The sequence below is a fragment of the Podarcis melisellensis genome (genome assembly GCF_964234715.1).
Source record: "Podarcis melisellensis genome assembly, chromosome: 3".
Classification (NCBI taxonomy): domain Eukaryota; kingdom Metazoa; phylum Chordata; class Lepidosauria; order Squamata; family Lacertidae; genus Podarcis; species Podarcis melisellensis.
The window spans coordinates 104,927,768-104,946,477 of record NC_138530.1 but is presented as its reverse complement, the minus strand read 5'-3'; the positions used below and the strand labels follow the sequence as shown (position 1 = coordinate 104,946,477).

The 18,710-nt window shown below is 43.1% G+C and overlaps 1 protein-coding gene across 7 annotated transcripts; it reads right to left on the bottom strand.

The window, feature by feature from the left end:
* Positions 1-415: 415 nt before the first annotated feature.
* On the bottom strand, positions 416-7,038 carry LOC309367195 (uncharacterized protein). 7 transcript variants are annotated; one of them, XM_081906580.1, is made up of 5 exons: positions 6,887-7,038; positions 3,537-3,639; positions 2,793-2,876; positions 1,629-1,714; positions 416-993 (listed from the first exon to the last, which is right to left on the bottom strand). In XM_081906580.1, exons 2-5 carry the CDS (start codon positions 3,625-3,627, stop codon positions 511-513), a joined length of 744 nt encoding a protein of 247 aa, XP_081762706.1. In that variant the 5' UTR covers positions 3,628-3,639; positions 6,887-7,038; the 3' UTR covers positions 416-510. The 7 variants fall into 7 exon arrangements, with proteins under 7 accessions (XP_081762706.1, XP_081762710.1, XP_081762709.1 ...); XM_081906584.1 differs by having other exon boundaries at positions 3,541-3,639; XM_081906583.1 differs by lacking the exon at positions 6,887-7,038 and adding an exon at positions 6,659-6,873.
* Between the last annotated feature and the right edge of the window lie 11,672 nt (positions 7,039-18,710).

The window sequence follows — 18,710 nt, the reverse complement described above, 5'->3', positions numbered from 1 at the left end:
TTTAATGTTTGATGTTTTATTGTGTTTTTAATATTCTGTTGGGAGTCACCCAGAGTGGCTGGGGAAACCCAGCCAGATGGGTGGCGTATAAATAACAAATTGTTGTTGTTGTTGATGATGATGATGCACTTTCCATACACACAAGAATTTCCACATGACCCACAACCTTGATTGCACAGGGTTCCAGGGTACATGGAAACCTCTGTGTGTATGTGTCTTTTGTGTTGAGAGAATGCATGTGGCATTCTTCTGAAGAGAGCATGAAAGGCTTCTGATAAAGGTGAGGTTTTAAGCTGAAAAATGAGCACATTTTTTTAAAAAAAACACACCATTCTGCATCTTCAAGCATTTAGCCCACTTCCCCCATGCCAGCTGAAAAGCAACAGCAGCAGCAAAAGACAACAACACCCTACTGTTGTGATATAAATGGGAATGGTTATTTAATAGCACTGTGATGGCAGTGGCGAACATTTTTGTTTCTGAGCAGTGGTTGAGCAATGAACCCCCACCTTAGTGTGGCATCCTCCGGTCCCTATGGTAGCGTGGCTTCTGCGCATTGATAGAAGAGGCATCTTGATAGAAGAGCTTCTCTCTTCCTTCAGGAGGCATGCTTTCTTCAGAGATCCTCTCCTTAGCCCTGACAGCCACAATTTCCTGGATGATATCCTCTATTTCATTCGCTGTTAAGATCTCTTTCTCTGCCTTTAGATATGACGACCCTGGAGTTGGCAATTGCTCCCGTGAGGGTTGGAGATCCCATCCAGTATTTGGTTGGATGCCCTCTGGAGCACAAAAGTCAGACAATTGTTCCCTTTTATTTTCTGCTTTTCCCTCCTCCAAAATCCCACCTGCTAGCATTTCCTCCCCTCCCCTTTTATTCTGCTTTTGTTTCTTCTTCACTCTATCTTCTTCATCGAAGATTTTCTGAGCCACGTCCAATATACTAATCCACTGAGGAGAGTAAGAAAACTTTCTCCATTTCTTTGAGGGCTCCTGGAAAAAGGCCAAGCACACTTTCACATATAGGGTTAACGGGAAACACTTCCATGGTCTTTATAAGCAGTTGTGATATGGTGGAGCATATGGATGCATATGTTTACCATGATAAATTCTGCCCCTCAACTAAAATGATCAGAGGTGGCAGCTCTCTCCATTATACTTGGCTTGTGAGTCTCCCGGAGCAAGGGGTTGGTTATTCTGGGAGAAAAAGTGCCAGATGACATGGATAATTGACCTAATCAAGCCAGACTTGGGCAGGTGTGGAGGACTCCTTGGTCCTGAATGGGGTAACTGTGCCCCTGAAGGACCAGGTGAGCAACCTGGGAGTCATTTTGGACTCCCAGCTGTCCATGGAGGCACAGGTCAGTTCTGTGTCCAGGGCAGCTGTCTACCAACTCCATCTGGTACGCCAGCTAAGACCCTACCTGCTTGCAGGCTGTCTCACCAGAATAGTGCATGCTCTGGCTGTCTCCCACTTGGACTACTGCAATGCGCTCTACATGGGGCTACCTTTGAAGGTTACCCGGAAACTGCAATTAATCCAGAATGCAGAAGCAGTAACGTAGTCTAGCCCCAGCTTATTCTTAGAACAGACCAAATTAACGTCTCGCTGCTTCTGTTAATCTCACCATTAAAGGAATTACAACCCTTGGTGTTAGTTTTCCCATTTTCGCTTTCTTCAACTCCACAGCTGACTGTGATTCTTGGAGAAGACCTGCAATGAACATGATGCAGAATTAGAAAATTGTCATTTGCTTATTTAAATGAATATTTGCAGATGCTTATGGAACAAGACTATGAAATGCAAAGCAGCATGAATATCTGTGTCTTAGATACACATAATAAAATCCATGGCTTAGATTCATATCATATCCCACTTTTCAAAAGGGATGGGTGAACCTGCTAACCCCATTAGCTTGGCTCGGGATTTTTCCAAATCCCAGCTTCCCCAAATGGTCTCCTCCATTTTCAGGATTATGTAGTCCAAACCCCTGTTATTTGCACCTGAGCTTTCCCCATTGCATTTAGGCTTACCAGAGCTCTACCAACTCTACTCCCTAAATGGCAACATTAACATTCCTTGCCTCGTATTGGAGAAACAAGAAAATATAAGATGTTGGTTCAGGCAGGGTGGTGAAGCCAGTTTACAGTTCATTATGTACAGCTGCTTACTCAAACCAGCTATTTTACTCTCTGTAACTATTTAATTTTGTGTTTTGTGAGTTACTACTACTACTACTACTAACCTGCCCTTCACCCTAAGGTCCGAAGGTGGGTTACAACCAGTGCTTTTTTTCTTTAAAAAATGTTTAGGGGTATTCTCATTTTGACTTTGATTCACGTTGGCTTACAGCTAATTTTTTTCCCTGGGCCTGCCAGAATATGATGGTTGACTAGGCTGGGGGTGTTACTGGGTTGTTGTTTTTATTTTGATTATATACTGTATTTTTCCATGTATAAGACTAGGTTTCCCCCCCTAAGAAATAATGTCAAAAATTAGGGGGCATCTTATACATGGATTGTGCTGAGGGTGGACTGGCGATTGGTTGTTGCCCCCCAAATAGGGGGCTCCTTATACATGGGGGCGTCTTATAAACAGAAAAATATGGTATATTGTGGTTTTATATTTTGATTTTGTTCTGTGAACCACCCTGAGACTTCCAGGTATAGGGCAATATATAAATTCAATAAATAATAGTAATAGATTGAACATTGTCAAACACTCCCCCAACCCTATTGGCACCCTAACTCCAATTACACACAAGAATCAATAAGGTTATGGTTCTACCTACTAAAGAAAGGAAGGACCGGTTCCAAGGGAGCTGACCTCTGCTCTTCATTTTCCTTCTCTTTGCTCATATGTGAATTCTGCCTTTCTGTATGCACATCGACAAAATTGATAGGTGAATGTATAAATACTACTTTCTGACTGCAGATCAGATAATGGAGCGGGGGGGGGGGGACAGCAGACCTTTAGATTTGTGTATGAAAACACAGGAGATACACAGTGGATGCTAATGTGCCTCTGAGAAAGGGATTTTGCTTTCTTTGGAAGTATTAGGGGGGAAAGGTCAACTGTATACATTGGATCCAGACAGTGGCCTAGCATTGGTTGCTGGCACCCGTGGCAGGCTTGCATACGGGGGGGGGGGGGCAGCCCAGCCCTCACCACTGATGCTGCCAGAGTCACCCCATCCCTAACAGAGCAAAGTGGGGTCATGCTGAGCCCCCTGTCTGCCTGCTCAGGGGGGAGCCTGGCCAGCCAACGCAGCCCTTTTCAAGTAGGGATGCGATGAAAATTTTCACCTCTCTCCCCCCTCCATCTAAGTGGCAGCAAAGCTCGGCTTCAGGAAGGAAGCCAGGTGTACAACACAGCCTTAGCTTACCAACCCCAGCTGCCCAGCCACTATATTTTACAATGTTAAAGGATACTTGTATTGTTGTCAGCTGTTGCTATTTGTGCATGAAGAGGAAAGGTGTGCCTGGAGCTATGGATAGGCTCATATTACTTTATTTCGGAAAACAGTGGTACCTACCTACCGCTAACAGCAAGGGTTGCCTCCTAGGGATCTGCATGCGGTCGTTCTTCCTTCTCTTCCTCATTCTCATGAAGATCCAGTTCAGCATCTATCTATTCCTCTGTCAATGCAATAACAGATTTTTAATCTCCTTCAAAGGGGTTCAAATGGCAGTGTGGCGATCACACAGGGTTCCTGGATGTTTGACGATCTATTGATCCCTGTGCCACCACTATGATCACTTCCCCACTGCCACCAACCCGTTTCTCTCGGGTACACACAGAGTCCAGACAGTTGTTAACATTAAACCAAATAAACAAGTTTATTTTATAAGCATTAACAAGCTTATGGTTTCAGATAATTTTTCTTGTCGGTTTCTTAACCTTAGTTTCTTTACCGGCCAATACCTTCCTAATAACTTCTAACTGATTATCCCAACTGTTTAACTGACTCCTCTTAACAGATTCTCTCACTCTCTCACATTAAACTAGTCCAACCCACAGACTTATCCTCCCTCTCCCTTCTCTAACTCCAGACTGACTTCTTAACAACTCTAACTCTAACGCCTCCCCTTGGGTTCCTGTTGGTTAATCATTTTACCCTTAGTTAACCCTTTCCTTATGACCCAGTATGGTGTCACACACCTAGCAGGGCAAACGCTACAGGCAGGTGCATATTTTTAAATGTTGATATGTATACATAGGTGTATGTTATCTATTATAATATTTAAGGCCACATATTTTCACATTTGCACAAGGGGTTATTTAATTGGGCTGGTTTTTGTCACCAGGAGGAGGAAAGCATTATCTCTACCTCAAATGCCATCCCCACTCTGGGGTTGTCAGCTTATGAATCTCTGGACAGGACCCAAATAGACCAAGCAGTGAAACCTGGCGGTTCAGGGTTAGACCCAGGAGGATCCCAGCGTGGTTAGAGGGCCAAGGTTGAAAATCCCCACTCAAATCATGAATCTCACAGGAATGACCTAATTTACCTCACAGGAAAGTTTAAGGATAAAAGGATGGAAGAGAACCCTACCCAGTGCATCCTGAACTCCTCGAAGGAAGGGATAAAACCAGAGCAAACAAACACATTTTAAAAATGGTACCTGGCACATTGAGGCAGAGCCTGGTGGAATTTGGTCAGTCATGGTGAGGGCCAAATGGAAAAAAGAAGGCATTGTTGGGCCAACTCTGGGGATTCCTGGCTTTTCAGACCTACTATTGGTTCCCTGTTAGAACGTAATTTAAGTGGTTGGACAGACTAGATAACAAATGAATGCTTAGCAACCAAAACCCTCCTACTGATGCAAGCTTCTGAGAGGCATTACCATGCAACACCTACACATGTTCTCTCTGATACTTCTGCAATCATGAGAGCTACACTCCTGTATTATTACTTTTTTTTAAAGGGGAAACCCACAAATTGTGGGACCATGGCCTCCTTCTCCTTGCAGCCAAATGAAATATGCATACATGCCAGTTGACTTAATGAGTGCAATGTTTAAAGTGCTGGTTTTGACCTATAAAGCCTTAAATGGCTCAGGATCACAATACCTCAAGGACCTCCTCTCTCCATATGAACCTACCCGGACCCTGAGATCATCTTCTGAGGCCCTTCTTTGTGTGCCTCCTCCTTGAGAGGTCCAGAGGATGGCAACACGAGAACGGGGCCTTCTCTGCAGTGGCTCCCCATCTGTGGGATGCTCTCCCCAGGGAAGTTTGCCTGGTGCCTTCATTATATATCTTTAGGTGCCAGGCAAAAAGGCCCCTTTTTAACCAGGCCTTTGGTTGACCTGATTGACATCCTATACCCTTTTAAAACGTGGCTCTTTTTTTGGGGGGGGTGTTATTGGGTTATTGTTGTTATTTTGATTTTAGATATTGCGATCTTTTCTGTGAACTGCCCTGAGACCTCCGGGTATAGGGTGGTATATTAATACAGTAGTATCTTGGGTTACAGGGATGTGGGTGGCGCTGTGGGTTAAACCACAGAGCCTAGGACTTGCCGATCAGAAGGTTGGCGGTTTGAATCCCCGCGATGAGGTGAGCTCCCACTGCTCAGTCCCAGCTCCTGCCAACCTAGCAGTTCGAAAGCACATCAAAGTGCAAGTAAATAAATAGGTACTGCTCCGGCGCGAAGGTAAACGGCATTTCCGTATGCTGCTCTGGTTCGCCAGAAGTGGCTTAGTCATGCTGGCCACATGATCCGGAAGCTGTACGCCGGCTCCCTCGGCCAATAAAGCGAGATGAGCGCCACAACCCCAGAGTCGGTCACAACTGGACCTAATGGTCAGGGGTCCCTTTACCTTTACCTCGGGTTACATACACTTCAGGTTACATACGCTTCAGGTTACAGACTCCGCTAACCCAGAAATAGTACCTCAGGTTAATAGCTTTGCTTGGCAGGGGGTTGGACTCGATGGCCCTTGTGGTCTCTTCCAACTCTATGATTCTATGATTCTAAGATGAGAACAGAAATTGTGCTCCAGTGGTGCGGCAGCAGCAGGAGGCCCCATTAGCTAAAGTGGTGCTTCAGGTTAAGAACAGTTTCAGGTTAAGAACGGACCTCCAGAACGAATTAAGTACGTAACCAGAGGTACCACTGTAATGATGATGATGATGATGATGATGTTGCACTGAATTTTGTGCGTCGTAATGAAGTTGGCTTTAGTACAGTGAGAATGGACGACCATTTGCTTGCTTGTGGACTTATCCTTTCAGAAAACTAAAGTGGGGGGGGGGGAGGGACTGCTCATGCAGTGCAGTTTTCCCATCTTCTTCCCTCCACTGTAGCCCATTGCAGACTCTGAAAAGCTTATCAAAGAAGGATCAGAGGATCGGGAGTTTCTCCTGAACGGTATGGAGGGTGGCAAGGGGGTACGGAGTGGCAAAGGAAATTGCCAAATATCAGGTGCAGCTACATGAATGAGTCTACTGCCTTCAGCTGAGTGCAGTGTGCATACAATCCCCCTTGATGATGATGATGATGATTATTTATTGAATTTATATACCACCCTATACCCTGAGGTCTCAAAGCATAAAAGCCATAGGGTGGGGAGGCGGAGCCACACATACTGCCGCATATACAATTAATGGATACACAAATAGGGGTACTAACAGTTTGGCTACATTTCTTACTGGGAAGATATTTGAAATCTCCACCTGGTTTCAGTTTGTAGCCCAAAAGGTGTGCCTCAGAACATATACCAGCACTTGCTAAGTTTATCCACAGTTACTGTTGTGCTTCCATTGTAAAGAAAGAGCTACTAAGTTGTACAGAGCCATTCAAAGGTGACCTCGCTCCAATGGGAGATGAGCCTAGATTTTTGCAGCTCAATTTTTTTGCTGCCCTTTCCATGATCATACCTCTGCACTGTGGGCAGAAATAATCTTAGTAGTAACCGGTTCAAGACCTTCACTTGCACGGCAGTTGGTAGGCATTAACCAAGGCAGTTGAGCTGTTCTGTGATGTCACAATAAGAGGCTAGAGGTCTAGTGTGCCATAGAGCTAGTCCTCTATGGTTGCAGAGAGAGATGCATTTCTTGTTGATCCTTTTGCAGATTACAGTGGTACCTCGGGTTACATACACTTCAAGTTACATACGCTTCAGGTTACAGACTCCGTTAACCCAGAAATAGTACCTTGGGTTAAGAACTTTGCTTCAGGATGAGAACAGAAATTGTGCTCCGGTGGCGTGGCAGCAGCAGGAGGCCCCATTAGCTAAAGTGGTGCTTCAGGTTAAGAACAGTTTCAGGTTAAGAACAGACCTCCGGAACGAATTAAGTACTTAACCCGAGGTACCATTGTACTTCAGGGAAGGTCATTCCCAAGGAAATGTAGATGGTGATCAACAGGGCCCTATAAACTGCAGTTCGCAGTACAAAATGCCAGTAGGATAGACACTGCTGAATTCTAACCAAAACACTATGTGGATGCAGTCTACCATGAAATGTGGGGTAAACTTTACCAAATTTCATACATCCTTGCTTTGTATATAATCTGAGAAAGGGAGCAGGTGGCTTTGTGGTCTAAAACACTGAGCCTCTTGGGCTTGTTGATCAGAAGGTTGGCAGTTTGAATCCACGTGATGGAGTGAGCTCCTGTTGCTCTCTCCCAGTTCCTGCCAGCCTAGCAGTTCCAAAGCATGCCAGTGCAAGTAGATAAATAGGTACCTCTGCAGTGGGAAGATAAACAGTGTTTCCGTGTGTTCTGGTTTCCATCATGGTGTTCCATTGCACCAGAAGCAGTTTAGTCATGCTGCCCACATGACCCGGAAAGCTGTCTGTGGACCAACACCTGCTCCCTTGGCTTCAAAAGCAAGATATGTGCCGCACCCCATAGTCGCCTTTGACTGGACTTAAACGTCCATGGGTCCTTTACCTTTATAATGTGAGAAGTTGCAGCCTAGAAAAAAAAATTGTTTTCTGAATTCAAAACAAAGTTCTCTTTCATAACCATTCAGTGAATACATATGGTTTGGGAATTAACTGTGGCAGGATGTTCTGGTGGCCGATGACGGAAGGCCAGTTCACATATTTATTCCTGAGGTCAAAGCCAGCAGGGTGACGAATCATTTTCACATGGAGAGCTGTTTGTGTGCACACAGCATGCAATCACACGAGAAGAGCAAGCTGATGCCACAGAGACCATTTTAAATACTGCTTTCTGGCTGACCTAGAATTTCTCTGCTGGGCTGTTCCACACAAAACAAAATGCTCATAACATGAAAATGAACTGGTAAAATCACATCTCTCTTTAGAGACTACACCTGCATCTTCATTTTATGGATTCTGAGATTATCCGCAAAGGATACAGCAATGATGTCCTGCTTGCAGCTGGTCCCTGTCAGAAGTGGGGTGCTTAGCCTGTGCTAAATGGCCACAGGCCTGACTTGGAATTCTACTCAGTATTGATCCGGAGTAGATTCTAATGTATAGTTGGCAGAGTAACAACTTAAACATGTTGCAGGAGTCCCCCAAAATAGACCAGAGGCAATTGTATTTCATCCAGCAGAGCTTTACTCCAACTGAAGGCAAATGAGCATAATGGTCACAAATCCAATACATTCAGGATTGGCACTGTCCATAAGAAATCCAGTTGCAGCAGGCTTAACTTAAACTTACAATAACTTATAATAAGACTAAACTACTAAGCATACTATGTACAGTGGTACTTCGGGTTAAGTACTTAATTCGTTCTGGAGGACGTTCTTAACCTGAAACTGTTCTTAACCTGAAGCACCACTTTAGCTAATGGGGCCTCCTGCTGCTGCCGTGCCGCTGGAGCACGATTTCTGTTCTCATCTTGAAGCAAAGTTCTTAACCTGAAGCACTATTTCTGGGTTAGCGGAGTCTGTAACCTGAAGCATATGTAACCCGAGGTACCACTGTACAGAACACCAAACCAGAAGGAAAAGAGATAGAAAAAGAAAGTGAAACCCAGACTCCTTCTGACCTTACTTCTATAGTCAGCATGACCTTGACAAAAGAGATAAGAGAACCAGTTTAAACCAGCGGTACTCAGCTTCTCTGAAGGAATAACCGAAACATCATGAAACTTCTGCTTGTTTCTTTCACACAAAGAAGCTTCCAGAACCCTCTTGAATTAAGTAGAATAGGAAAAGGACACATCAGATCAATACTTGCTGCACTAAGAACTGCAAACTGACAATTATCACCATCACCACCAAACTAATGTTCCAGGACATGTTACAACCATTAAAACACAATATTAAAAGCAGTTTAAAGAAACTTACCATTACAGAAATAAGATGGATCTTCAAAATATAGCATTTCTTAGATTATGTCTACACTGAAGACTCATATTGGGTCTGTACTGGATTAATTCTCCCAGACTCTGGGAAATGAGAATGTTGAACATTCTCAGCCACTCTAACTTTCCGTCACAGAATTCGAGCTCTTGGGGGAGGGGGATAATTGTTAAACCATGTATCTAGGTGTAGAGATGCCCTGGAGAAGTACCGTATTTTTTGCTCTATAAGACTCACTTTTTCCCTCCTAAAAAGTAAGGGGACATGTGTGTGCATCTTATGGAGCGAATGCAGGCTGCGCAGCTATCCCAGAAGCCAGAACAGCAAGAGGGATTGCTGCTTTCACTGTGTAACGATCCCTCTTGCTGTTCTGGCTTCTGAGATTCAGAATATTTTTTTTCTTGTTTTCCTCCTCCAAAAACTAGGTGCGTCTTGTGGTCTGGTGCGTCTTATAGAGCGAAAAATAAGAGCTGTTTCTGAACTGCCTTCATTTTGCACTTTGAAAACAAACATAGAGAATAGCCGTAAAACACCTGAAAATGCATGCAAAATACATAGAGCTCATGTTACTCCAGTGGTGTTGGAGCTGAACTGGTGTCACCACTTTCTACTCCGGAAGATGATGGTAGGGACCCAGGTAAGATATTGATGGGCTGAAGCCTTTCTTTTAGGAATTCTAGGTGCCAAAATCCCAATGGAGCAGAAAGGATTATTTATGTACGTGATCTGCGGATGTTATTGGCCCAGACATGTAAAGAAGATAAAGTTCCTATCAGAGAAGAATGGCAGATTAAGTTGATGGATTATGCCAAAATGGCAAAAAATGACTGTAAGTATCAGAAATCGGGAAGACCAAAAATTAAAAAGGAATGAGAAAAAATTATAATTTATCTTAAAAATCATTGTAAACAGTTAAAAATGTTAAAAATTCACCATTAAACTTGTAGTTTAATGGTGAATTTTGGATATACAGTGGTACCTCGGGTTAAGAAACTGTTTTTAACCCGAGATACCACTTAAGCTAATGGGGCCTCCTGCTGCTGCCGTGCCGCCGGAGCATGATTTCTGTTCTCATCCTGAAGCAAAGTTCTTAACCCGAGGTACTATTTCTGGGTTAGCGGCGTCTGTAACCTGAAGCGTCTGTAACCTGAAGCGTCTGTAACCCGAGATATCACTGTAATGGAGATGTAAAAGATTTGGATTATTATAAAAGATGCAGGAGGAAATGACTAACAATAGGACCCGCAAAAGGAAGTCCAGGAGATTCATCGGAATCTTGTTTTTATTATGTAGGTTGGATTTATGATTGTAAAACTTTAATCTGAAAAACCAATTTTTTAAAAAAAAATAAAGAAAAAAAGATATTGATGGGCCCTATTGGAGTGTGCAAGGTCTGATAGATGCCCTGGATGTTGGGTGCTGATGCCAAACCTGGCTGAGCTTTCGGTTGACTTTGAGGAAAAAAGTACACATGGGAAAGATTGGAAGCAGAAAACCATATGCTGAATGTTCACTTTCTCCTACGAGAAACTGGATACAGAAAGGCATTGCTATCCATACCTAATGTCTATGCAAACCATGCTCCTGTTTGAAGACCTATCACATTTCCATATCATTTTGAAGGCCATAAGCTGGCAGTACAGCAATACTCTGTGGGACATCAGTGCTAGAGACAGTCAGTACAGTGTCTGACCTGCCAGGACTGATTGTCTTATATAGCTGCCAGCAGATGAGAGCAAAGTATAAAAACATATCCACTGTTCAGAAAGAACATTGTCTTTTTTTGATAACCCATCGCCAGCATCCATTAATCACGAACAGTCTGTTTCGAAACACCAGCAACATCTGGGAGAGTGGAGATGTTATGTACTGATTTATATTCGGGAGATAGGAGATCGGCAGCTTGATTTAAGGAAAACAATATACTTTAATGATTTCAAAGCTAAGCATTCTAGCAAACATTGCATCCCCTATCAAGAGAAGAGATGGCACTTCAGACATAAGACTGGCTGTGAGGTGGAGTGAAGTGACCTGATTTTATAAGGGTATATATATATATTTAAAGTAGACGAATAAATGAGCAAATTAAGTTAATTTGGATATGCAGAAAACATTTAAAAAATAAATTTAAGGGACCACAGAAAGAGGGGGAAAGAAGTCAAGTTTTGAAATGTTAAAATGATTATAAAATTATTGAAATGTATAAAATTGAAAATCATAAATAAAACAAAACAATTTAAATGGACTCCTGAGTAGGGTGGGGAAGTAATTGAAGGTGGCAATTGATATATGGAAGGGGCAGCAATAAGGATGGCTGAATCTATCCATTTTATTTTTTCTCCATTTCTCATTTTCCCACTCTTCATTAGTCTCATTTCTGCCTCAAGTTACAGACTTTTTTATATTAAAAAAGTCTGTATGAAAATTTGTTTGCATTTGCTGTGCGTTTCTCTCAATGTAGCAGGTTTTGCAAGCAATTTCTTGCAACACATTTGCGTATGCTAGTCTTGCTGCTATTTGTAATTCTTGCACATATCCTTATACAGTGGTACCTCGGGTTACATACGCTTCAGGTTACAGACTCAGCTAACCCAGAAATAGTACCTTGGGTTAAGAACTTTGCTTCAGGATGAGAACAGAAATTGTTCTCCTGCGGCGCAGTGGGAGTGGGAGGCCCCAATAGCTAAAGTGGTGCTTCAGGTTAAGAAGAGTTTCAGGTTAAGAACGGACCTCCAGAACGAATTAAGTTCTTAACCCGGGGTACCACTGTATATGCTTCTTTCTTTTTCCCTTTGGTTGGTAAACATTGTTGGGTTGGAGAACTGCATCACAACATTTGGAGGAGTGGGAATTCACTAGTTTGGGAAGTTCAAATTAGGTATATTTCAGTTAAAGTGTGAACTGAACTAATTCCCACCCACCGCATCCCTATGCAGCAATGCTTTTTGAAGTGTTGAACTCTGCTTCAGCAAGTGAAATGCCTTGGGTAAACTGCCCAGACAGAAGAATATATGCTTCTTTTCACAGTACGTGTACACACACACACACACACACACACACACAGAGAGAGAGAGAGAGAGAGAGAGAGAGAGAGAGACAATAGGTAGGCAATCTAGCATTATGACTTGTTTTTATATAGCCATTTATTTATATAGCAAACAGGTGGAGGAAGCATAACCATAGTCATGAAATTGCATCTTCTGTGAAGTAGTGAGCTCATATTTCCATATTTCTATACATGAATTTGTTGTTTAAAATTATATGGCATTGTTTTATTAAAGAAATGAAGTGTTCAATGGCTATGCTTCATCTCTATTATCAGAAGCAGATACCAGTTGTTGGGGATCATAGTTGGGGGTGTCACAAGCTCCCCTCAACTTGTGCCATTGATTTGCTAGCCCAACAGTAATGAATAACATGATGACTTTTATTAGTCTAGTTGAGTGATTCAGCTCAAGATCCTTCTGCTGAGGTGTTGAGGACTCCTACCACATTCATTGAGACCCCCCGGGAATCTGGTTTGCACAACCACATTTTACAAATATCATCCTTGCAAACACCAACCCGCCCCCTCACATTTTGAGTACTGAATGTGGAAGCTCAATTGCCCATGAGTTGAAGAATCATGGAAGCAAGAAGTATGACGTGCTTTACTTGGTCCGGTTAAAGGTGTCCTGATCTAAACTTTCCCGCACTGAGGGAACTTTCATCTCTACATAGCTGTCAGGGACTGGATAGATGAGGAATGGTGGGGACTGCCTCCCCATTCTGACCCTTCCAGGGAGGAGGAAGAGGAAGACAGTATAGATTTACAACAGGGGGTTGCAGGAGAAGAAGAAGAAGAAGAAGAAGAAGAAGAAGAAGAAGAAGAAGAGGAGGAGTTTGGATTTGATATCCCGCTTTATCACTATCCAAAGGAGTCTCAAAGCGGCTAACATTCTCCTTTCCTTTCCTCCCCCACAACAAATACTCTGTGAGGTGAGTGGGGCTGAGAGACTTCAAAGAAGTGTGACTAGCCCAAGGTCACCCAGCAGCTGCATGTGGAGGAGCATAGACGCGAACCCGGTTCACCAGATTACAAGTCTACCGCTCTTAACCACTACACCACACTGGCTCTCTTAAGGTCACAGCTCAGAGGCAGATGAGGGGGAAAGTTGGGAAATCATGGGAGAGGAGGAGCAGACAGAGCCAGAGCAACTGCTGGCTGACACATTGCAACTAGAAAGCATTCCAGACCCTCCATCTCCCAGAACCTGGCGAGCCTTGAAAGTAGGAGAGCAAAGAGCTCAAAGACAGAGGGCATGTAGCAGCACCCATAGAAGTGATGAATGAGGAAGTGGGAGAGACGAAGTGGTGGTGATGGAGATTCACTCGTCCCAACGCCATTATCCAAGAGGCTGGGTTCTCTATAGCCTCCCTCTGTAAAGATTGAAATAAAAAAGGATGACAAGAAACGTTTCCTTGTCTTCATACTTTCCTTGGCAACCAGCTGGGAGCTGCTGACAGCATTCTGACAATAGCATAAACACTCCTAGGAAAATTGCACATAGTCTTCTTGTGGGGCACACCAGCTATGTGAACATTTCTCGGATACTTTCAATGCACATAGGAAAGTATTTTATATAGATCGAGTTGGGCTATTGGGCCTTCAAGTTCAGTATTGTCTCTACTGATTGGCAGCGATTGTTCAGGATTTCAGAGTGGGTTCCCTCCCAACCCTATCTTGAGATGCTAGAATTTCTACCTGGGACCTGCACACATTTATCAGTGTGTGTGTGTGTCTGCAGATAAGTTTAGATGGTTTGTCTGCAAAGCTTCTTTGAAAGAATTATCTGTGCTAACCATTCTTTCATCACTGTGGTGTATAGCTGGAGTTTACAATGCTTTTCAAGCTCCATAGTATTTTGGATTGTTGCCTTGGTTACAGGACCCTAATCACCTTCTTAATTGCTAGAACGAAAGGCCATGGGCCAAAGGAGCAGAGTTGCACCTCAGGCTAAAACCATACAGGCAGCTTAGGTTGTTAAAGTAACAGTGACAAGTAAAAGGTATGTGGGATTACACTGAAAGCTGTAGCACCGCACATTTCCCCATAGTAAACTCCATGAGATAGTCAAAGGGCACATCTAAATCGGCAAAGGATTAATGCCTAGCAGATGTTTACGAGTGCCTCATGGACACAATGCAAAAAGAGATTAAAATGAATTGCACCAATAAAGTAAAGCTTCTTCAGGGTGGAACAGTTTGCATCTTAGAGTATGATGCTAGACACCCAGAAAGTTGTGCTGAACCTTTGGAAACAGCACTTTCAGTAAACTAGGTAAAGGTAAAGGGACCCCTGACCATTAGGTCCAGTCGTGGCCGACTCTGGGGTTGCGGCGCTCATCTCGCTTTATTGGCCGAGGGAGCCGGCGTACGGCTTCCAAGTCATGTGGCCAGCATGACTAAGCCGCTTCTGGCGAAGCAGAGCAACACACGGAAACGCCGTTTACCTTCCCACCGGAGTGGTACCTATTTATCTACTTGCACTTTGATGTGCTTTCGAACTTCTAGGTTGGCAGGAGCAGGGACCGAGCAATGGGAGCTCACCCCGTGGCGGGGATTCGAACCGTCGACCTTCTGATCGGCAAGTCCTAGGCTCTGTGGTTTAACCCACAGAGCCACCCGCGTCCTCAGAAAACTAAGGAACATTCAAATTCATTTCAAATTGCAGTGCAAGATGATGAACAGAGAGTGCTCCTGTTCAGGGTTCCAGCTATTCCATTAACTAATCTGATGGATCCATTGATTTGCACATTGTAGTTTCTAATCATTATAGTTACCCTCTCTGCCTCCAAGAAGCACCACAATTAAAAAGAAAAAAAAGGGGGGGAATCACAGTTTTTGGCTTAACAGCTTCAAGTCTAACACAGCCGGGGGTATGAATGCATTAACAATAGCAAAGAGCCAGCATAGGTAGCAAATCCCATGTTAACTGTGAAATGCGCCACCCAAAGATGTGCCAATGCAGCACCCAATTAAGAAGGTTTTAAAGGGGAACTAGACAAATTCATGTTCGTCTTGATGACAATATATTGGCTTTAGTATCAGGAGCAGTATGAATGCCAGTCGCTTGGAGATCATAATGGGAGAGAGTGCTGTTGTGCTCAGTTCCTTATTGAGGGCTTCTCAAAGAAGAAGAAGAAGAAGAGTTTGGATTTGATATCCCGCCTTTCACTCCCTTTAAGGAGTCTCAAAGCGGCTAACATTCTCCTTTCCCTTCCTCCCCCACAACAAGCACTCTGTGAGGTGAGTGGGGCTGAGAGACTTCAAAGAAGTGTGACTGGCTCAAGGTCACCCAGCAGCTGCATGTGGAGGAGCGGAGACGCGAACCCGGTTCCCCAGATTACGAGACCACCGCCCTTAACCACTAGACCACACTGGCTCAAAGGCATCGGACTGTCCATTGTGAAAGCAGGTGTTGGACCAGGTCTGATGTACGCCCCTCCGTACAACAACACCCCCCAAAAACCACATTCTAAAAGGGCATAGGATGTCAATCAAATCAATACAGGTCCGTTCTTAACCTGAAACTGTTCTTAACTTGAAGCACCACTTAAGCTAATGGGACCTCCTGCTGCTGCCGTGCCGCCGGAGCATGATTTCTGTTTTCATCCTGAAGCAAAGTTCTTAACCCGAGGTACTATTTCTGGGTTAGTGGAGTCTGTAACCTGAAGCGTATGTAACCTGAGGTACCACTGTATTATTTGAAATTGTCTGTCTGTATGGAGTTATTTGTATACAGTACAGTAGTACCTCGGGTTACATATGCTTCAGGTTACATACGCTTCAGGTTACATATGCTTCAGGTTACAGACTACACTTACCCAGAAATAGTACCTCGGGTTAAAAATTTTGCTGCAGGATGAGAACAGAAATTGTGCAGCAGCGGTGCAGTGGCAGCAGGAGGCCCCATTAGCTAAAGTGGTGCTTCAGGTTAAGAACAGTTTCAGCTTAAGAACGGACCTCCAGAACGAATAAACTTCTTAATCCGAGCTACCACTGTATATGGAATGGTTTTGACTAATGTTTTTACTATGGAATCACTTTGAGATATTTATGGGAAGTGCTAAGCAAGCAAGCAAGCAAGCAAGCAAATACAGTACAGTGGTACCTTGGGTTACAGACGCTTCAGGTTACAGACACTTCAGGTTACAGACTCCGCTAACCCAGAAATAGTACCTTGGGTTAAGAACTTTGCTTCAGATGAGAAGAGAAATTGTGCTCCGGTGGAGCAGCAGCAGCAGCAGCAGCAGGAGGCCCTATTAGCTAAAGTGGTACCTCAGATTAAGAACAGTTTCAGGTTAAGGACGGACCTCCAGAATGAATTAAGTTCTTAACCTGAGGTACCACTGTAGTACCTTGGTTCCTGAACAGAATGCATTCCAGGAGTGCGTTCGACTCCCAGAACCATTCAAAACCCAAGGTGCGGCTTCCGATTGGCTGCAGCAGCTTCCTGCAGCCAATCGGAAGCTGCGGAAGCTGCACTGGACATTTGGCTTCCAAAAATCGTTCAAAAACTGGAAAACTCACTTTTGGTTTTTGATCATTCAGGAACAGAAATGTATGAGTTCCAAGGTGTTTGGCAACCAAGGTATGACTGTAAAAAGTTTGTGGACTGTGAAAGCATTTATAGATTTTGGGACATATTGTCCCCAGTAACTATGATGTAAAAGTTGTCATCTAAGTAATGGGAACCAAACAATTCTAACCATCCTTTGGCAACAGAAATTACTTCCAGTGTATCATATTCGGGGTATTCATCGGAGATTATGACTGTGTCGCCTAAATAGCTGATTATTTTTCATATATTTCCTTCCAGCTAAAATGACGACTTCTAATTAGCTGCTTTTTGAATTAGGCTGGGATAATAGTCTTCCTGAAGCTCATGAGGCAGAGATGAATCTATTTTACTTGAACTCTGGTTATTTTTTTCCTTCTTAATGAGATGCTTTTCTATAGCACCAATTTGTAAGCGCTTTAATTCATCCTGATTGGTCTGTCACAGAATCACCCTATGCTTATAAACCTAGACAAAATGGAAAGCAAGTTTTACCCTGTCACACTATCTTGTACTGAATTTCAATGTGCATTTTATTTTTGGATCCCTAGTATCTTTGCGTAGTAAAATAACCAGCAGTTTTAGGTGGTGGCTGAGGAAAGTGTTTTTCACTGCCCAGAGAGCAAACAAAGCAATATAGACATGTAACTAATAAATGTAAAATAGGCTGCTCTACATTAATTCACTGGTAAATAATAGTTGTTTCATAGAATTGAGACCTCATGGGTCATCTAGTCAAGGCATAGGCAAACTTTGGCCCTCCAGATGTTTGGGATTACAATTCCCATTATCCCTAGCTAACAGGACCAGTGGTCAGGGATGATGGGAATTGTAGTCCCAAACATCTGGACGGCCAGAGTTTGCCTATGCCTGATCTGGTCCAATCCTCTATCAGGGACCTTCCGTATGATAACCACTAAAGTACAGAAACCAGCATCTGATGAAAATAGGTACATTTATCACCCCCACAACTGACCCTCCTCGAACCCCCCAATTTTTGTCATCCCCCTGCAGAGCATTTTCTTTCAGAAAAAGGATGAGTGCCGCCACCAGTGCACCAATGGGACACAGCACACATGTCCTCCGCTGTCCCGAGAAAACTCTTAAATCCCAATTTTATTTGATTTTTTGGTAGATTTACAGAAAGGAAAGCACACACCAGTAAATAAATTTTAGAAAGGGGCAAGGTTAGGCACAGACACTGAAAGCATTTATTGAATAAATCAAGACCCCTTTCACTCCACTCGGCTCCTTCTTTCTTTCTTTTCTTTTCTTTTTACATTTTATTTATGCCTTTCAGGTTTTTACATTTCACTAATTTTACTATCATTTTAACATTTCAAAACTTGACTTCCTTCCCCCTCTTTCTGCGGTTCTTTAAATTTGCGGATCTTCCGCATATCCAAATTAACTTAATTTACTCATTTATTCATCTACTAAATATATACTCTTATGAAACTGCAGGTTATTACAATAATCCTGCCAATGTTCTTATCTGTTTACATTTTATCTGTAAATATTCCATAAATCATTTCTATTCTTTTATAAAAAGACTTGCTTTTCTGGTAAGTTTCACCATTTCTGCATATTCCATAAGTTTTTGTATCCATTCTTCCTTTGCTGGGACTTCTGCTTCTTTCCATTTTGGGGCAAGTAACATTCTTGCCACTGTAGTAGCATACATGAATAAGTTTCTATACATTTTGGGTAGTTCTGTCCCTCTAATTCCTAAAAGGAAAACTTCTGGGTTGCTGCTGCTGCTGTTGTTGTTGTTGTTTTACAAACATTATTTTAAAAATCCTTTTCAATTCATTATATA